At 42.3% G+C, this 21,690-nt stretch overlaps 2 protein-coding genes across 2 annotated transcripts; both read left to right on the plus strand.

The window, feature by feature from the left end:
* The first annotated feature begins 435 nt into the window (after nt 1-435).
* Nucleotides 436-5,869, plus strand: enpp5 (ectonucleotide pyrophosphatase/phosphodiesterase 5). Its single transcript, XM_030047234.1, has 4 exons — nt 436-708; nt 1,304-2,209; nt 2,547-2,723; nt 3,643-5,869. The coding sequence occupies exons 2-4, from the start codon at nt 1,330-1,332 to the stop codon at nt 4,044-4,046; spliced, it is 1,461 nt and encodes a 486-aa protein (XP_029903094.1). The 5' UTR covers nt 436-708; nt 1,304-1,329; the 3' UTR covers nt 4,047-5,869.
* Nucleotides 5,870-11,698: 5,829 nt separating this feature from the next.
* On the plus strand, nt 11,699-20,853 carry clic5b (chloride intracellular channel 5b). The gene is made up of 6 exons (XM_030047259.1): nt 11,699-11,749; nt 18,033-18,142; nt 18,220-18,345; nt 19,064-19,170; nt 19,660-19,841; nt 20,689-20,853. The coding sequence occupies exons 1-6, from the start codon at nt 11,699-11,701 to the stop codon at nt 20,851-20,853; spliced, it is 741 nt and encodes a 246-aa protein (XP_029903119.1).
* Nucleotides 20,854-21,690: the final 837 nt, after the last annotated feature.

The raw sequence follows: 21,690 nt of genomic DNA on the forward strand, positions 1-21,690 counted from the left end.
AGACTGGACTTGACTGACACCTTGTGGCCTTTTTGTTGCCGCTGCAACAAAAAAAAAAAAAAAATGTCTGTCACACGGCTCCTGCATTGTTCTAGGTGTCTGTCATGAGGTATTTAGCAGATTTAACGGGACGGTGTGAGACCCGTTATGTCTCTGATCCCAACCCTGAAGTCATGTGCAAATAGACATGAAGCCTGTTGGACATTCCCTGGGGCCAAGTGCACGCTCAAACACACTCCGTCTGTCTGCACGCCCATATTTGTCTTCACTGTGTTTTTCTCCCGGCCTCCCTGGAAATAAACTGTTGACGGCGAGTGAAATGAAGCTAAACAGGCTGACTGGCACAAAGATTTCTATTTATAAGACTCGACTGGACCCCCCTCCTCCAACCCCCCCGCCCCCTCCCCCCACTTGCTCATCCTACATTACGTCATTGGGACCTGCGTGCACTTGTCGATCGCAGGGAGCTCCTGGACTCACCGTCTACGAGTAAAGCATGCACCGGGAAGAAATATTCAACAAGCCTTCGCATTTGCATGACCTAAATTGGGTTTATATTTGTAAATAAGCCGACGGGGATATTTTAAAACGGAAATAAATAAAAGAAAAGAATACAGTATAGGCGGGACTTCCTTCTTGCGCTGCGAGTCCGGCTGTTTATCTTGGTGTGCGGAGCAAGGCAGGGACCGTGCTGAATCAGATAACAAGGTAAGCGCTCTTGTTGACAGTTATGGTGCCTTGGACTAATATGTGCATCGAAATGCAGCTGTCCGTCTCGGGGCCTCTGCCGTGTAGCTTCAGCTAACACACTTCCTTTTGCAGTCGACACGGTCCCCAGTATCTGTGGTGCTCTTATTGTCGAAAGGCAGAGCTTAGCTTAGCATGGCTTGCTACATTGTAACCACTTCAGCCCCATACAGTGACAAATGAAGCCGCGTATCTGCAGCGGAGTGCTGAAATGCAGAACCCGGTTCCAGCTCCAGTAAGGTTAACTGGCTTTTGGAAAGCTCCGTTTCACTGTTAGTTAGTTAGCATTCGCCATGTCTTCAGTCTATCAAATTTGCCGTGACATCATTACCCTCCTGACCTGTCATATTTGCAATGCACGTGCATTTATATACCAGTTAAGTGGTGTGTTTAGGGTGCTATGTGCAGCCCAACTCCTCTGGATTCATGTGTCACTCTTGGTCAGCCAGTGTCTATGCTGATATATGTGTGGAGGCATATTAACCCTATGAGTGGGGTCAATGGCTCAACCTAGCTCACCAAGTCCTCCCTGTGCTGTTTTTGTTTTTTGTGACAGCTGCCTTGGTCACCCCAGACGACACTATGCTTGGCTGCACACTGAGAGGAGGCTCCTGTCCCCTGGTCTGCCTGTGGGCCCTGCTCCTGCCTCTGGTCTCCCTCCATAGCTTGAACCAGCATGGACACAGGGGCCGCGATGTCAGAGACCACCCCAAGTTGCTGCTCGTGTCTTTCGATGGCTTCCGCTGGGATTACGTCGACCGAGTCCCGACTCCTAACTTCCATGCCCTGATGGATGAGGGGGTGAGGGTGGAGAAGGTGGAGAACACATACATTACCAAGACCTTCCCCAACCACTACAGTTTGGTGACGGGGCTGTACGCTGAGACACATGGGATTGTGGCCAATGAAATGTATGACCCTGTTCTGAACCGGTCTTTTTCCATGGAGACGGACAGTATTTATGATCCGCGGTGGTGGGATGAGGCAGTACCTCTCTGGGTGACCAATCAGAGAGCAGGACAGAGGAGCGGTGCAGCAATGTGGCCAGGGTCTGATGTGGAGATCAACGGGACATACCCCACTAGGTATCTTCCATACAATGCCTCAGTCCCATTTGAAACCCGGGTGGAGCAGATTATTGAGTGGTTCTCTGCGCCCGATGAAGAAGCGGTGGATTTTGGAGTTCTGTACTGGGAGGAGCCGGATGAGAGTGGCCACAACCTGGGACCTGAGAGTTCCCTCATGGATGTAGTCATCGTCAACATTGACGAGAAGCTCGGCTTCCTCAGGAACGAGCTGAGGAAGGCAGGGCTGTATGAGAAAGTGAACCTCATCGTCACCAGTGACCACGGGATGACGCAGCTGTCCCCTGATAAGATTATAGAGTTGGATGTGTATGTGAGCCGAGATCTGTACACATGGGTGGATAAGAGTCCAGTGGTTGGAATACTTCCCAAAGAAGGTATCAGCTTTGGCCATCTTTCACATGCAAAGTTGTCAATAAATGTGGTTAATGTTTAATGTTGCAGCACCTTCATATCCATAATTATGATGTAATTAGATGATAAAGAAACTATGGCTAAACACACAAGCCCTATTTCTTTGTTATTGTTTAATGTTTAGCGTACATCAGTCTGGTCATTCAGTATATCTGAAGTCAGGTAACTGATTTTCTATAATTTTAAGAGTCTGCAGTTGTTGTTGCTGCCAAAGTGCTGAATTTCTTGGTATGTTTACAAGTCAACCTTGAATATCTGTAGCTGAGCATTTGTTAACATTGGCTGGCGCCTCTTTTGCAGGGCATTTTGAGGACGTATATAGTAAGTTGGCGGATGCAAACCCTCACATGATGGTTTACAAGAAGGTGGAAGTTCCCGAGCATCTCCATTACAAGCACAATATCCGGATCATGCCCATTATCATTGAGGCTCAAGAAGGCTGGACTGTCATGCAGAACAGGACGGGACGCTTCATGTGTATGTAGCAAACTATTAATCGTATAAATGTGTTGAGACAGCACTCCAGTTTCTGGCTGCACGCATCAAACAGGAGTTTTCAGTTTGCAAAGAGTAGTTTATATCATCAGCTCTCCTGTAGTCTATTTATAGCTTTGGGCGAGATTAAAATGCATTTCATGTCAGTATGAACCTAAGAAAAGCTCACGTTAAATCGGCTGTAGTTAAGTCACAAAAAAAAAAAAAAAAAAAGCTTATTCCCTAGAATTTGTCGTCGAAGTAGGAAATGGGGCCAAGGCAGGTGAGGTTTCTTCCTGTAATATCAAAAGCAGTTACTGCTCTATCTCCAGTTCTCTTTCAGTACAATGTGAAATACTTGCTTTTGATTTGTATGGCATGATACCAGGACACATTTCAAAAGTTGCTCATATAGTAGTTTGATTTGTGAGAGAGCAACAAGGCTAGATGATGATTTTCAGTCATTTGTAGGGCTGGGCAATATAGACAAAGTCACATTATTCTTCTCAGAATATCTCAATATTAATATTATGACAGTATTGTAAGGATGGCTGTGGGTGCTTTCAATAAGATATTAACACACTAGACATTTTTGATGAACATTCATTAGTAATGTAGATGTTGCCAAGCAGGTCAATAAATTAATCAGCTACAACAGTCCTTTACTCCAAAGGCAGTTTTATAAGATGAGTAATTATTTATGTCATATCACAGTGTTACAATATCCAAGATCCCAGTTGATATCTAGATTTGTATCATGATACTGATATAATGTCGATGTCTTAGTCATTTGTAGCAGTGGTAATAACTGTCGAGCACTGGAGTCCCTCTATCTATTGTTGATTAAGAATGAAAGAATAATAGATATCAAACTATTGTGCAGCTTCATAGAATTAACCAGTGCATTGTCTTTTTTCTGTAGTGGGAAACCACGGCTATAACAACAGTTTGCCCAGCATGCACCCTGTGTTCGTGGCCCGCGGCCCAGCCTTTCGCCAGGACTACGTCAAGACCTCCATGCGCTCTGTTGACCTTTACCCTCTCATGTGCCACATCTTGTCCCTTCGCCCTTTACCGAACAACGGCTCCCTCGCTAATGTGCGGGACCTGCTGTCCCCGGAGCCCACTACCCCCACACCCAGCGTCCCAGCCAGGGTGCCCAGTTATTCCTATGCCCCCGCCGTGGGGTCTCTGCTCGGTGTGGTGATGGTGCTGGGCTTTCTAGTGGTGTACATAAGACAAGTGACTCTCAAACAGCTGCCGTCGCTACCTCTCAGAAGCAGGGAGATGTCCCAGCCCCTACTGCAAGAAGACCTGCACCTGTAGGTGAGGAAAAAGAAAGAATGAATAGCGAAAAAAAAAGAAGAAGAGGAGGTATTACTCCCTAAGCTGGTCTGCTTTGTCCAGAAGCATCCCCAAACCCTTCCCTTACCCTGCCCAGTGCCACCACCCTGGTCATTTTGCGATTTGGAGATCGGAGAGAAAAGTCTTCTGACAGTGGCTATGTCTCCATGTAATTTTCTTTAGGGGAACATCTGCATTTAACACCGGCTTGCTCGACTTGCGGATAAGGGAACGGTGTCCGGGGTTTGCTTCTGGTGCAGGCTTAATCAAGATTCTAAACCTTTACATGAGCTTTGTAGTGGCTTTGCTTTGATTGTGTTTTTTACCCAGTTTCATCTCGTCATTTTCATCATCACAGCATTAGTTAAAGTTCCAAGCAGAGAGTGGAATTTTGCCCGGTGATAACTGGAAAATATGAATGTGGGTGGGCAAAAAAAAAAAAAAAGAAAAAGAAAAAGAAAAAAAAAGCACGGCTAAGATGGTATTAATAGAGTAGCTGCGACCGGATAAAGTGTATTTGACATTTTCAAATCTATGCAAACCGGATTTGTCATGTCACATAGTAAAAATGAAGTAGGATTTGTCGTGTTCTTGCCACTATGTTTTCTGAGCACTGAATCAGGAGTTGCACTGAATTATGAATCTGAAAAAAAAAAAAAAAAAAAAAAAAAACTACAGCCAGTATTCAAAGCACGCTAGTGTCAGGAAGCTTTTCAGTGGCTCGCTTGAGACAATAATCTTACTCTCAAATGGTACTACTAAGCAGATATTCCACTTAAAATGTGAGACTCACTCAATGTGCCATGCTGCTACTCTCGTGTAGGTCATTCCACCTGCCCACCACAATACTACCTTGCTCTTCAGTAGTCAACTACCATTTGCCTTTTAACTTCATGGAGAAAATCTCTCTAAGGTGTGCAATCGTATGTGTGTCAGTTAGTCTATTTATTGTTTTGTAGTTTTTTGTGTTGGGAAGGGCATTTTTCTGTATAGATGACTGTGTATTGCCCTCCCGGTCATAAGTTACCTGTCATAACCATGGCCATTTGTTGGTGAAATGTGAAGTGCAATTGCTGTTGGTCAGTATTTTGTCTTAGGGAATATAAGGGTTTCTTTGTTGCTTGGTGGAGAAGACAATTTCAGCATGACTTGTAAGAACTGTTCCCCTGATTTGCACTAAAGGATAGAAATGAAACAGAAAGAAGGGGCAGTAGTTGGATGCTTTTTAGGTCATGTATCATTTGCACTCCTTGTTCGTAGATGCTATTTGAAACAATAAAAAGTTAGGTGCCTCTTGCCAAAAAGCTTTTTAATTAGCATAATCATAAAAAAGTCAAGTAGAATCCAATCCTGTCAGTCTTAATTATTCTAATATTTTTTAAAGCTCTTTTAAGAACAATTGGTTTGAATTTTGTCCTTAGGCTTTTAGATGCATTAACTAATACGGTTTACCTGTGCCCAAAAAAATGACAGACATCACTGTGATATACTTTTTACAAAATTTAAATGAATAAATTGAGAGCATTTATATGAAAATTGCTAATTTTCTGAGAATTGTCTTATGTTTTATGAAAGAAAAGTGTTGTCTGCTAATTTCCCCCTGATTTATTGACAGAGAAATGAAATATATCCACAGTATATTTAGATAATTCATTTGAAACTCATTGAAAAATAGCTGTTAGATCTGGTTTATCTCAGTTGATTGTTACATTGGACTTGGAATATGGAGACTATGATTTACAAATTATCTTTGCCATGTTAATGCAATTAATCAGTCTGTTCTCAAATAAAAGGGACTTATGTGAGACTAAGGAGACTTCGTGTTTTTATTGGTATTTTGTGTCAGACATTTTCTATTTGTTGGTGACATTCATGTCTGCTCATGCCACAGAGAGATACACAAAAGGTTGACTAAAAAAAAAAAAAAAAAGTCACATTAGAGGTAGATGCCTCAAGTAAGCCTAAATACCGAACCTTTGTGTCCTTATATGCTCTTTGCTCCATACTCTGCATGGAAAAATACATTTAACATGATTCAAAATATGTACAGACATTTAAAAATATCCCAAAAACTGTATTTCTGTGTATAGATTACTTTTAAATATAGAGTATTTAGTATGGCGAAAATGTTTGGACAGCTTATACCTGTTTTTAGCCAAAACATATATGCCTTAGTTTAGCAAGAATATAAAAAACACACTTGGTTTACGTAAAAAATACATTATTGTATATTTGGAAATGTATGTGAACTCCCATTATGGAAGGTATGTTACCTGTCTGCGGCACTTTAAAGCTAAAAGACGTGTCCTTCAAGGCACAGGCAGTGGCTTTTGCATAAATCACCTGTTAACTTGCAGGATCAAAGGTCTTTCATGAGTTATTGCTGGAATTTGCCCAGGCGCTCAGCCAGCCAGTCAGTCAGTCAAACAGTGGCAGGCAGGCTTGTGTGTCACCGCTTCAGCACTCCTCCGACTTATCCCAGGTCTGCCACTGCGCTTGGACAAAACCAAGAAACCATGGACAACATCTATGAGAAAATAGATGAGGGGAATGTGTACGAGAAGCCTGACAGCCCCGTACAGGAGCCTAAATATGAGAACCAGGGAGCCATTTACGAGAACTCAGATGAGGTGCAGGTCCACGCCTCACGGGATTACATGGACACCAGCAATGAGGATCAGGGCAAACGCAGCAACTCGTCTTCATCGTCCAGCGACAGCGAAGAGGAAAAAGCCGAGACGAAGGTGGAAGAGCCACAGCCGGAGGTTCAGGCTGAGGCGGAGGAGCCTCACAGGGAGATGAATGGCTCCCGGCGGTCCTCGGCCTCCTCGGCACCGTCCTCCCCTGGAGACCCGTGCGACGACCCACCCATCCAGCTGGATGAGGATAACGCCGAGGACGGGATGCTCATGGCATACGCTCATACAGAAAAGGCCTCTGAGCCCGAGGAGGCTGTTGACTACAGCCTCAAAACCCTTGAGAATGTCAGTCTGGATGAGAGCAGTGCTGCACCAGCAGATCCCAACCAGCCTGACATCGCTCTCTTTGTCAAGGTAAGGAAAATAGCCTCTATGAAAGATCAGTAAGAAAACAAAGTCAAGATAGTCTTAGATGCCAACAAGGTGAAATGAATCAGGACAATAACAGCTAGGATGACAAAATTTGTCTCAATCTTAATGTTGCCCTTTGCAGAGAATGAAACACAAGTTCATGCAGCATCTCATTATGGCTTCACCTCTGTACAACCTCAGCAACACATCCGATTTGCTGAAAGGCAACTTCAGGCACTTGGTGTACATCCTTTGATATGCTGAGTGGAAAGTTTTCAGTCTTGATGCTTCCTCTGTCAAATCTCTCAGCCTCTTTGCCTCTTTATTGTTTGTTAAAAGCCAGGGATCCTGTGTTCTAGAGGAGCATAACACTACCACCGGAGGAGAGAAGGGTTTCGTTCCCACTGGGTTCACCCATACTGAAAATGTGTGCAGTCCTGGTGGTGAAATGCACCCCTGGATAAAAGCACCAACCAAATAACATGCATTTAGGAACGAGGCACATTTTCTTTCAACTGTTGCCTTGAAAATCAAGGTGATATCTGTTTTCTCCTCATTATCCCCCTTTCAACTCCAAGCGAGTGAGGATGAATTTATGCTTAGCGATGGCTGTAAAATTGTTTTGTTTTTTTTTTAAATTCAAGGCTGATAACATTTCCACTTTTGCATATTAAACAGAATAAACACTATTCTTTTAATGGAGAACAGATGAATGGCTGTGTCATGCAATATCTGAGCAGCGCCATGATGATTCATTCACCCTGCTGCCACATTAATCTGTGACTCGAGGCGTTATTAGCAGTCTGAGACAAACATAATTGGGATACAGTCAATACATCACACTCAGAGGTCATACAATTTATTTATTCATTTAGATATATATTATGGCAGCAACATGCAAGAGTCTAAGTGCTATCGAGAACAGTTGGGTTTGAATGACATGACATTTACTAGATATTTTTTTTTATGTAAATGAAACTGAGCCAAGGCATGGCCACAGACAAATCCAGATAAAGTATTGATTTCAGAAATAAGGGTCAGAGCTAAACACTGATCTCTCTTTTGTCTTTGACTTCAATACAGAGGCAGCCCGATGTAATGATTAACTCGTTTACTGTAGGGCCATAGAAACCAGGAGTGAACTCCATGCCTGAGCAAATCCAATTGTGTGTGTTTTGCTGCCTTTCTGATAGAGCTGGTCCGTAATGTGTACTATCAGTACATGCAGGGGTCACTTTGCTGATTGGGCATCAGGGACTGAGAGTCAGTGGGATGGATTCAAGGAGTTCTGTATCAGCTTACCAAAGACTTTGTTATATCGAATAACAGCCTGCTAAATCATACCAAATGTTTGAACTGCCATGTGTGCATTTGTACTGCACTGGAAAGGGACATTGCCAAATAAAAAATATATACGTGCATGCAATCAACAAAGATCCTCAGTGTATAAGCAAAATAATTACAGCAATCTAATTTGGCATTGATCTGGAGGATGCTTTCTTAAAATGACGAATGCTCTGTTAAATTCCCTGCTTTGTCTGTGGCAGGAGGCACAACCAAGAATATTAGAGAAGAATATCAGAAAAGATTCAGTTCATAAGTATGGCATAATCAAAAGCACAGGACACAAAAGATCTGCTTTTATAATTCTCACCAAGTAAAAATTAGTAAAACAAAAAAGGACTTAATGAAGATGCTATCCTGTATTTTATAAATTCACACAGAACAGAATATAGCTGTTCTTTTCCAGCTGGTTTTGCTTATTTTCTTGATGATAAGAATATAAATGAGAGGGGATATGACAGGGATAAGCCTGGAAACCTCAGCATGTAGCACACATTTTATAATAGGACAGGCCAGATTTCTGGATAAGAAACCTTAACACAGAGAGATATGTTATCTGGTTGATGCCACATCATATTACAGTTATGATAAACATGGGGTTTATTATAGCAGTGACTAAATACTTGCCCCCTTGTCCACATACCAAGCCACCCTCTATCTGGCCTTCCTATCGGAGTGAATCCAGCCCGTGGGTGGGGTGGATTTCCCAACAGTTTTATGCTCACCAATTGCCATAAACGAAACTGCACTGCACTATAAAAATAAGGAGGAAATGCTTTGGGAGATGCATCCATTCATGCTAAAAGCTGGCATGGCACTTCCCCTGCTCCTTGTAATGACACGGGCAGCTGGCATGCAGAATAAGCTTCCCTTGTTATTGCCTTCCACAAATATCACAAAGGAGCATTTTTCTCCGAGGTCAAACCAGATATTAAAGAGATAACAAAGAAAATTCATTTCGACAGAGCACTATGTACAAGATGCAGCAGGCGCCGTCCTACTTGGCATGGTAACATAATATATATTTATATGGTGCATTACATTAGAGGCAACGAGTGATTATCAGAGACGGAAAAACAGTGGCAGAGAACATCAGCTTCCTTGGCTTCATGCCATCCATTTATGTCTGACTTGTGTAAAGTGTCATATACCTCAGTGATGGCTGGTCTCATGGCCTTGCAGAATGTTATGACATTTCTCACAAAACAATGCAGACATTACATACCACTGCCTTTCTAACCTGACAAGACTGTTAGCTTGTCACACACAGTGTTTGTAGTTACGAGAGGTAAGGTTCAAAGACTCCCCCCTGCCTTGGCTTGGGAAAAGATAGAAAATGCCTGTTACTGTTTGATGCATGGGTGAATGATTAGCCAAACAAGTCAGTGATTTGAGCCTCCACATGTCTGAGGAGCCGAGGAAAAACCAAAAGCTATTTCCTCTTAATCTTTAATGACTTTATATTCACCTCGGATAAATTTAGCATTGTCTCCAGTCTGCAGCTGTGGGTGATGTCGAGAAACACAAAGAGAACTTTGTTAGATTGGAATCAAAACACAGAGAGATTGACTAGATGTCCCTTGTATTCATTTGAAGTTTTTTTTTTCCTGTTTATTAACAGTGCCTTTGGTAGTTGAATGACTAGCTGAATGACTTCAGATCTCGGGAGTTCAGAAGTTGAAGCACAGCTCATTATCATTTATTGTTGTTAAAATGTGGGTACTGTGAGGCCCTTGGAGACTATAACTGTGATTAAGGGTTACACAAATAAACTTGACTCTAGAGCTGCTGTGAGTGTGCATCAAAGGATAAAGTAATGCAGATTTATGAACCACTCAACTGTAAATAGTAGCAGCACACAGTGCCGTACAACATTTTTTTTTTTTTTTTTAAATCATGATAATGAATTCATTCCTCCACAAAGACCCAGTAATTAGTTTGTGTTGCATGTTGGTATGCCTGCCAGGAGAGGGGGCTCTTAAATAATTAGAATCATTTTAAATTAGCTCTAACACCCAAAGCCCTCCCCTCTGGGTATATTTCTCTTTGAGAACAACTGCCTTGGAAATTATTAGATGTTATAGATACAGTATTGTTGAATAGATTAAATTAAATATAGGTTTTGGTGTGAAACATTTTTTTTCTCTGTGAGTATTTGCTTGTGTGTGTTTCTCAGGGCTGGATAAGAACTTTCTGGCATTTCCCAGCTAAATATAATGCATAATCTCTTCAAGTGTATGCTGCTATGCTGCAGATAAAGATTGTCACAGCTAGACATGGCTCGGTTTAATTTAGTTGCCCTATATACACCCTCTCCAGAAACAAAAGCCAAGTCCTGTGTTAAAACCAAAGCCAAGTATCAATAATTCACGCAGGAATCTCCTCCAGGTCTCCTACTGGTGATCAAATGCAACCTTCCTTATCCTGCCAGAGTAAGATACGTGTAAACGTAAAACTCTATGAGGCATCATCCCACATTTTTGTGATGGTAATGGATTGCTCCAGAGCAAAGATAGCGTGTAAATTTTGATCAGCGAGGTGACTAGGGACTACAGCCTCTTCCTTGTGGAATCACACAAATAAGTTGGTGTGGGAAAATGATAAAAATAGGGGAGTGAGGTGACACATTTGGAAAGGAGAGCAGGGTGGAGGGAAAGTGATGGGGCTGATGAGAGGGGAGTGGAGGGGGAGAGGTGTTTGTGTGTGCGTGTGTGTGTGTGTGTGTGTGAGTCTGTGTGTGTGCATTCGGGGTGGTGGAAAGGGAGGGAGAGGGCTCCACCCCCTGGTATAGACTGACACCTGTTTTCCACTTTGTGTCAGTGAGAGCTCGCTCTGCTCCCCATCTGTAGCCTGGGCTAAATCAGAGCACAGGGCTCAAACCTTGACACACTCACCTGGTCCACCTGCCACCTGAAGTGATACTCCGCTTCACCTAAAGGACACGAACAAGGCTAAAAGAAAAGCTTTCAGGGACTAAAAGGTGAAGGAGAGCTATAGAATTAAAAAAAAAAAAAAAAAAACCTTCGGGCACCAAAGGCTGAGGACGTAGAACCAAGACAACTTCAAATAGGTGTGAGGGGCTTCTGCCAAGCAAGAGGACACCAACCCAGAAAGTTACTCGGGGTTTTTCCTCTTTTCTCTTTGGAGGATGTAGACCTCAGGACTGTAGATTTTTTTTTTTAAAGTGGTGTAGACTTGCCTAATCCCAAAGTAACAAGGTGACGACCAAAGCCAGGCACCATGTCTACTAACGGTCAGGACAGAGACCCTGATATTGAACTCTTTGTCAAGGTAAGATAGAGACAGCGTAATGCCTGCTTATGGTATTTTCTTATTAGTGGATACAAAAGGTCTATCAGCAGAGTTATCAGTACTGCTGTGTCTTATGGAAAGCCTGTGTAACCAAATAGTGGAGGTAGAGTTACAGCGGCACGTTCTGCTCTAAGTTGACCTGGGATTGTTGTGACATTGATACTGTAGCTTCTTATTGATGGTAGGAGGCGTGCATCAGGGCACTGTACTGGCATTATTCATCTGGTACAATGCATTTGGAAGACTGGAGCTTTTTACATCAAGGACTGTTTTATGCAGTTGGCCAAGGTGCTGTTTTTAGATGTGATATGGCAGTGCATGGTGAGATGCTTGGGAATAAATACATTTTGTAGATGAAATAATAGAAATATGGAGGTTCTCTTCGGTTTGCTTTGACCGGTCTGAACTCAAATCCTCTTTTCTTTTATATTCAATCATTCCAAATATATCCAACGTTAATTTTGCTCAGCATTGCATTGATCTGTTGAGGCTCCAGCTCATCATCTGCAGGAGAACAGACTGACAAAAGCACCGGTTTTGAAGTGCCACCTCCATACTGCGCTGTTGTTTTGTTCTTCATGCTCTTGAGCCCCCCTGAGAAATGTTAGAAGCAGATGACTATACCTGAGGCAGGTGAGGTGGAAGCAGGTGGAAAATTGCATGGGTCATGTGCTTCATGGATGCGCTGACCCAATTAGCTGCTGAGAACAGTGGATTCAGCCAATCCGCTAGCTAGCGAACCAGTTGGGTCTCAAAGGGGCTGGAAGTTCACTGACTTTCACAAACACCGTCTGCTTGCATCACCCTCAAGCCTCGCCATTTGCAACTTTCCCCTTGTGTGGTTACAGCACATGAATCTGCTAGTCCTAGTCAGCAAAATACTCTGGATGGATAGGGTGAATGTGTGATGATGAATGTCTTCTCTGTCCTTGTTTACATGTAGTTTATGCACAAACATCCACATTATGTGCTATGTTCAATATATGCTGAGTTGTTAATTGAAAACTCATTCAGTGTCACAGTGAAACAATCTCTCCAAACTGATTTGTAGCTCTGTATTAAGCCTTGAGCTGGAGATGTGGTGCCGTTTCAGAGATGCTGAAGCACTAATCTCTTATAGACAGAGGTTTCCATAGTAGCTGCAAACTGGATGTTTGGCTTTTTCTCCATGCTGCCATCTGAGATGTGACCTAAATGGACAGAGAAGCATCTTGCATGGCTGCTTCCTTTTTAATGTTCTTTTAAACTTGACACAGTTTGAATATTTTTTTAAGGGTAAATGAACCATTCTATGGACTACAGAGAGTCTTAGCTCTGTTTGTTTCACTTAAGGAGCAGGATGGCTGACATACATATTGCAAGCATGTGCCAACATGGACGCAAGCCTCATCAGACACTAAATTCATGCAAACATTCAGTCTCAAAACTCATAATTAAATCATAAGGCCTTTTGGGGAAGCAAAAGTTACATGGTTCAGTTAGGAAAGCATTAGTGTTAGGAATGCCTGTCATTTTCCAACAATGGGTGGGTGAATTTCTAAAATATTTATCAAGGTTGCTGAGGAACTTCACTGTTTTGGTCATTTCTGATGGAGTTACATTCAGAAGTTTGGAAGTTTGCAAGTAATCACCAGATCTCCCACAGTAATCCCAATGCTAATCCCAATCAAAGAGGGTAGATGCTATTTTGTTCTTGCTTATGAATATCACTGATTGACTTCTTTTGGCAAAGGTTAATGAGATGCTTTCCCTGATAGCATGCTATGATGCCGCTCTTTGATTCTAATAAATAAGGAAGGCGCATTACTCCAGCTAGACTGAACAACTTGGTACAGACAATGTGTATGTTTAATTGCCCTTAAAATCATTTGGAAGAGAAAACTTCATTAGATTGACTGCACAAAGGATTATTTATTCCAAGTCACCTTCTGAATCTTAATTATGCGATTTTCTATTTCAAAAGTTACAGCCAAACATGGCTGTAATATTAATTACTTACATTTATTATAACAAGAATGATAGACTTTTCCCGCATTTCTAATGTTTTTTGTTTGCTTGTTACTGTCATGCTTATTAATGTTTGTGGCAAGATAAATCAATGACAAAATGAAAAATAAAGCCCTTCAACTTTCTAAATGCAATTTTCCTCACAGATCTGGTAACTGGTTGTGAAGTCCGGGGTCATGTGGAGGAGTTTTGCCTCCAGTGGGTCCGCTCATCGTCAGCTCACTCAGGGGCTCCATGCACTCACTTTCCATTTGCCTACGGGCCCAGTTGTGTGTGACAGCTTTTGTCCTCCATGTTCTAGATCTTGATTGGCTATTATCAGCGGCTGTGTATTGTGTTTCCCCCCGTGCCATTGAGCCCAGCCATAACAATGCACTGATAGAAGCTTCACAGCCGTGCAGGCAGCGCGACACAACTGGGCATCAATGGCTGGCAAACATACAGTTGGCTCAGCTACTTTCAGACCGACATCTCTGTTTTCTGGTGTTTGCTAGGAGCTGTGGTCTTGTGGTTACATATATTGCAAAATGTTTAAAAAGAGAATGCGGCACCTACTCTTATGAAACAACTGCTGGCACAGCATGAAAGTACAACACACAGAATGGTGTATGTGATTTTAGCCATGTAAAGACATTTTCTCACAGAACAATAATATTTTACACTATGTAGTTATCAGAATGATAGTATAAACTTTGTCCCAGATGACAATACTTTGACAATGACAACTCATCCTTTTCCTCAAGATCTCAGTCAAACCTCTTAATACCTTGTTTTATGTTTATTAGTCACACTGTTTTAATATAATATTGACTAGTAAGGTCATATGGGATGACAGATTTCAAATAAGCTTACAGACCAGGCTGTCCCACTGAATCATCAAATAGCCTATTTATGATTTACAAACCTTTAGAACTGTTTTTCACACACTAAAATCCATCACAAATGAAGACAAAATGGACTCTTTGGTTTGTTTGTGTTCATCTACTTCATATTAGATTAATAATTAGGATTATTGTGGTGATGCCAGACACAACTCAATACTCTAACTCATCAGTTGACAAATAGACTCACACATTAGAGCATACACCCACATTAATGAGGAGCAATCTTCTTCGAGAGTACCTCTTTGCTATGCATTTGTCATCACTTTTTGCAAAACAAGCTCTCTGATTAACTTCTCCCCCTGCGTGTCCAGTGTCTATTTTGTTTGCTGTTAATGCCTTGGCACAGTGCAGTCTGGGCCTCTCACGGCACAAAAGTTATGCAGGTTAAAAAGAGACAGCTAAATTTGTCTGACTTGACGAGTGAAATCTCTGCTCAACCTGCTGGCCTCGTGGTCAGTGCACCCGTGCTGCAGCATGGAGGCCTGATGTTGCCCTGTGTCACTCTTTGACTGAAAGACTCTGAGGTCTGAGGCTGCACTCTGTGCCCCAGTGACCGGTGAACCTATTAAAGGAATCACTATGTATAATTCAGCTGGTCCACTGGCTCAGGTATCCATGTCAGTCTTCTAGTGTACACCCATGCACGCAGACATATGATCTCAGCTCATGTGCACAGGTATACCGCAGGAAGGAAAAGATTCTCTCAGCAGCGTCAGTGTTGGGAGAAAACTTTATACTCCAATGTTGGTGTCATCTTTGGGTGTGGAAATTCAAAAACAAATTGATGAAAGCCTTTTTAAAAGCATTTGGATGAAATGCATATTGCGCCCTGCTCTTAGAATATGCCCATCTCTGTATGGCATAATGTTTAAATAGCGCTATTTCTACTAGGCTGAGAGGTCTAGTTTTGGTTGTGACTCTGTACTTATGAAATTGGGCTTAATAATGGTGTGTATCTGTGTAGGTGTTTACTTTTACACAGTGCCCCCTGCCAAACCTTCCTGATGATTCCACATTTGTCGGCTACATCCCCAATGACAACCACCTGGCTTACCAACAGGAGGTAGATGGCTTTGTCAAATTAAAGCTCTTAATTTTAAATAGAAGTGAGGACAAGGATCTTATCATTGATTTTAGAAAGAAAAAGGCCGTGTTGACCCCTGTCCTGATTAAATATGAGGCCACTGAGGTGGTTTCCTCCCATAAGTGCCTCTGTGTCCTTGTGGATAATCTTTTATGAGCCCAGCCCAGGCTGTTTTTCCTTAGGAAGCTCTTTTTTTTTTTTTTTCTTTCTTTTTTTATGTCAGCAGGTCCCTCTTGCATGTGTTTATTGAAGCATTTTAGCAAATAACAAGATCAATAAACTGATCAGGAAGGCAGGCTATTACTAGAAGTGACCATGGAGCACAGAATGGATAGGAAGCTCAAAGGTGTTATGCAAAATGAGTGTCATCCATTGTACTGGTTTTATCAAACTGGAGAGCTCCTTAAGTGACAGGATTGATATGCCCAGGTGTTCTTCAGAGAGATTTAGGGAGTCCTCTGTGCCTGATGTGGTTAAGTTTTTTAATGAACATTGTCACTGACTGTCACTGTTGATGATGACAATGATGATCTGATGTTGATGACTAGGACGTACTGAGGCCGGCTGTGCTGAGGATTGTTGTAATGTTGGGCTCCATGAATATGCTGATGCTGATGTAATATATAATCACTAACCACTACTAATAGAGTCACACTGATGTTTACACTATTTATAATGGTGTTGTGCTCTCACCGTATTTTTCTACTAATGTGTATGCCTTGTCCTCAAAGTTGTCTGTCTTATATGTATGGTGGCACTTAGTTTCCCTGCTGGGGAATTAATAAAACATTTCATATTTTACCATGACCAGACTCCTGGCTGATTGACCTACCTCATCAAATAAAGGTTAAAGATAACCACAGATAAGCAGTTGTTACAGATAACAAGTGCTTATTTAATCTGTAGTGGAGAGATTGCCAGGTTGTCAGAGAGACGGCCCATGACCGGACGGTCACAGATGGGATTTTCACAACACCCACCCCTGTCAATATGGCAGCAGGATGGGAGACCGTCCTTTAACCTGAGCGTTTAGGTTCAAACTCCCAGTGGCTGTGAGCAAGACACTTAATCCCCGCTAGCTCTAGGGGTGCTGATCTGCTGCTGATCCTGTGCTCTGGCTGCACTGTGGAGGAGGACAAGCGTAGGAGCAGTGTCCAGAGTAGCTTAGAAAATGTTACACACAGTGAGCCTCTGTCTGCCTGCTTATGTGTGACCCGAGGGAATGGCAGACACAGTGGGTGACACATGCAAAATAACAAATCGTGATCTTGGAGCTGTACGCTTCCGTCCACAGAAATAGAATCGGCCACTTTCTGAAATGAAAATGACTGCCATAGCGTTTAGATGTTACAGTTGAGAAAATGAGCATGTGGCAGAGAAAGCTGGAATGTTCAATCATTTTCATACATGTAGATGGCTAAATTTTTAATCAAAATTGAGTTTCACAAATATGCATGATTTCTGAATTATCCTGTATGCATGTGTGGTATTGTTTTTTTTTTAAAAAAAGCAATAGACCTTAAAGGGTATAATGCCAGCAAATGTATTACGGCTGTGTGCTTTAAATAGTAACCAAACCAAACCAAACCAAATCCCAGATATGAGTGAAGCCTGACATCTACTGATGAAATGTAGGGTGGTGAACTGGCCACCTGATTTTTGGTGCCAGGTGATGTCACCCACTGCAGAATACAACAGGTAGTGACATCACCTGGCACCAAAAACCAGCCAATAGCAAATGGCCAATTCAGCATGCTACTTTTGACCATTAGATGTCAGGCTTTACTCAGATTTGGGTTTTGGGCTTGATCGCCCTCATAGGCAGCTGTTTTGCTCTGTTTTGGTGGGACTTTCCCCATTGAACATTTGCCATTTGCACTGTAACTTTCTCCTCATGCAGGGTGTGTAATTTAGCAACGTGATCTAATACATTCCAAAAAAACTTCAAGTTTTAAACACTCCTCCTCTCTGCCTCCTGCTCCACTGACTCTGATCACAGCGATTAACACCAGCACAGTCATGACAGATATATGACTTAAGAGATAAAATAATCTGTCTGATTATTATTCCCTAGTTCATGGTGATGGATTATGCTTAATGAATCTGCTTTTCTGTGTGTGTGTGAGAGAAGATGTGTTTGCGCTAGAGCCGTGAAACAAAAGCCAGAATGATCTGCCAGGTTGTGGGATTTAGAAGTAATACTTGTTTGACGCTTGGGCATTGGCCTCATGTCTGGGTGCTGCAGTGCTCTGACTTGTCTTCCGTCATGTCTTGTGTTTCTTCGCAGGCTGGCAGTGATGGAGAGAGCATCGGCAACTGTCCATTCTCTCAGCGCCTCTTCATGATCTTATGGCTTAAAGGGGTGGTGTTCAATGTCACCACGGTTGACCTGAAGCGGTAAGGACAAAACATTATCAACTCACACTGTTGCACACACACGAATGTCCTCACCGCTTTCTTTATTTGTTTTGCAGAAAGCCGGCTGACCTGCATAACCTTGCTCCGGGGACACACCCTCCCTTCCTGACCTTTAACGGAGAGGTCAAGACGGATATCAACAAGATCGAAGAGTTCCTGGAGGAAATGCTCTCTCCTCCAAAGTAAAGCCCTGGAACATTTTACAGCCTGCAGCACACAATATCATAACTGACTGCACACACAATGTCTAATTTATTCACTGAAGTAACTAAGGAGTCATTGTTATGACTGGATTTATTTGATTTCAGCAACAGTGTTGAAAGGCTAGGAAACATTTATATGCCAATAAAAGGGGAATATATGGCATATGGCGTCAACTCCCCCTCCAAGCTGGAACATGATAACATACTGCTCTTATGTCTTTGATCATCTTATTTTTCTTTTACTGCTATGGGCCACCGTCTTAGGCTATTTGCACTGGCTGTCATCTGAACAAATTCAGCTGATAACTAAAAAGGTTTTAATGTAGAATACAAATCAAAAGATGGATATTCTGCTGACTCCAGCTAAAGCCTTTGTGATATTTTTTTTTTTTTTTTAGCGAAAGCCAGCCAGGTTTGTCGTCATTTGTTGCTGTCACTCAAGGAGCTCTAGCCAGAGTGTTAGCCCTCACAGAGAACAACATTACATTAAATTAATCTTTATTTTACTGCCTGTAAAGTTTTTCACATTGCTAGCAGTGCTAGGTGCTGGAAAGCTTAAAGGGTGGGCAGCCAACTCGGTGTGAGTGTGTAACATGTTTTCAGTCTGAACAGAGCTCCAGCCCAGGTGTTAATCAGATCCAGATGGCTCCGTCTACGGCGCTGACTGTGTCTCCTGCCTCTGTCCCCGTCTCCTCAGGTATCCCAAACTGGCTGCCAAGCAGAGAGAGTCCAACACAGCTGGAAATGACATCTTCGCCAAGTTCTCAGCCTACATCAAGAACACCAAGCCAGACGCCAACGCTGGTGGGCTGCTCATTTAGTAGCACTTACACCCATGTATATAGACACACACAGCACACGCATATAGGCTTGAATATAGGTTACATATAGGTTGGATGAAGTAATTCTCCTGTCCATGCACAGCATATATGCCTGCACAGACATAGCAGAACAAGATTTTTAAAAAAGCAGACAAGCCATTATCATGTTCTTCCACTAGGTAGTAGCAGACTCCAGCATTTGAAGCCTGGCTCTTACAGCTCACTGTGCTGCCACCTAGTGAGTGTTTCAAATGCCAGCCAGAACAAAAACTCTTCAGTAAGCCCTCAGCTGCACATTCCCTTGCCCACACACACAGAGGGATCTGCACAGTCTGCACACTCTCAAAGCCTGGAAGCATTCAGCCACCTACCTGAACACACAGTTTTCAAGGTGTTGCTTGTATCCCACACTAACGCTGGATCCATTGTGTATGTGTGTGTGTGTGTGTGTGTGTGTGTATTGTGCATTTAGCTCTAGAGAAAGGTTTGACCAAGGCCCTGAAGAAGCTGGATGACTACCTGAGCAGCCCCTTACCAGATGAGATCGATGCAGACAGCATGGAGGAGGAGAAGGGCTCAAACCGACGCTTCCTGGATGGAGAAGAGCTCACGCTGGCAGACTGCAACCTGCTGCCGAAATTACACATCGTCAAGGTAAGGGAGGGTTTGACCGGAGTGGAACTGCAGCTGACTGCAGGTGATCAGGATGAAACTTAAAAAAGGATGAGCACCTGGTTTATATTGTCTTGCCAGTGCTGTGTCCAGTTCAAGGTGTCTAAAGGAAGAATCCTCCCTAACACAGTTGATCATCCAAAGGAAAAATAATAATAATAATAAAAAAAAAAAGAAATAAGAATGAAAATAAATAATAAATAAAGTATCATACCTTAATGCAACTTTCACCATTTATTTATTTATGTAAATTCCATTTCATTTATTTTCATTTTTTCAGTGAGATGCAGTTTAATTGCAAATTTGTTTTTGTTGCAGCTTCTACCTAGACCCGTAGACCGTTTTGAACCAACATTCAAAAACCATACTGGGGAAAAAAAAACATTGTGGAAGAAATGTGGCAAAGATAAAATTTCTCCACTGACAGCAGCCTCAGTAGACCATAATACAATGCAGCCAAGGCTGGCATCTTGCTAGCACTATGTGAAATTACTTTTGTAATTTGAACAACCAGGCGTGGCACACCGAACCACTCTCTAGTCTTTTCTGTGGAAAAAAGCAAACTATTGTCATCGCTGTCATCACATACACATGCTGTACAAAGCACATAGAAATGCCTTCTTTGGGGGTTATTGAAAGGCATTCTCGGAGAAGTACAAAATCATTCACTGACAAAATAATTCCTGTAGTGCATTGACCTTCGCAAATTGTTGATATCTAACAGTGTAAAATTACCTGAGTGCTTTTTTTCTGAGTGTGTGTCTGACAAGATAAATCAACATTCTCTTCATCTCTCCTTTGACGTAATTGTTTGTCTTTTCTCTTTTAGGTTGTCGCTAAGAAGTACCGCAACTATGACATTCCCTCGGAGATGACGGGGGTGTGGCGGTATCTGAAGAATGCCTACACGCGAGATGAATTCACCAACACCTGCGCTGCTGACACTGAGATCGAGAACGCCTACAAAGATGTGGCTAGGAGGCTGGCCAAGTAACCCACCAAACAGCCCAAATCCCAAATATAATAAACAGTCAAAACACCTCACACAAATAAAATTATTGCTGTCATACATCTATACATGCCCTTTTGAGGCGTCATTTGGAGATTTACCAGTAACCCTCAGATATTTTTTTTTCCATCTAAGCTCAAAGATATCACAGTTGCCTCAGTGCCGGTGTCTGTGTTGAAGGGTGGCCTTGCATTTTTCTGTATCCGCCACATGTAATGGCATTCATATACATAAATACAGTATATAGATGGTAGTGCAGTTTCAAAAACAGACCAGAGCAAATGAGTAGTTATGGTGCACTAGATAAATCATGCACATTCGAATCCAGTCCCTTATTAGGAACCAGATTCAAATGTTGCTCAGGTGTGTTGTGACAGTTCTGACGCAACACACGATGGTGTTTGTCCGTATTTATTTCTCACGATACAAAGCTCTCTTTCAACAGTGAGTGACTGCGCTGTGCAGCCATAGGCCTACTCTCCCAGTCTACAGCCAAATGTTTTACCAGGTGCTGTTCAGTGTATTTATTCCAAAGCCTACAGAAGTTCAGCCCGACTCCAGTGTGTATTATTATTATGTGTTTGCTCCTGAAGACATACCTTGATTCATCTTCAACTGAAGCTAACGTTCCTGTGTGCTGAATTTGTCCGTTTCAATCAACCTCATGATTCATTTGATTGTCACTCAGTAGTCGTTGCTGTAGTTGTTTCATTTCACTGATCTTATGCACATCTTATTTTCTTTTTCTTATCCTTCTGAAAAGCTTGATTTTGGAAATAAGTTAACATGTTTTTTGATGTTAGTTCACAAAGAACAAAAAAA

Source organism: Myripristis murdjan, chromosome 24 (assembly GCF_902150065.1).
Source record: "Myripristis murdjan chromosome 24, fMyrMur1.1, whole genome shotgun sequence".
Taxonomy (NCBI): domain Eukaryota; kingdom Metazoa; phylum Chordata; class Actinopteri; order Holocentriformes; family Holocentridae; genus Myripristis; species Myripristis murdjan.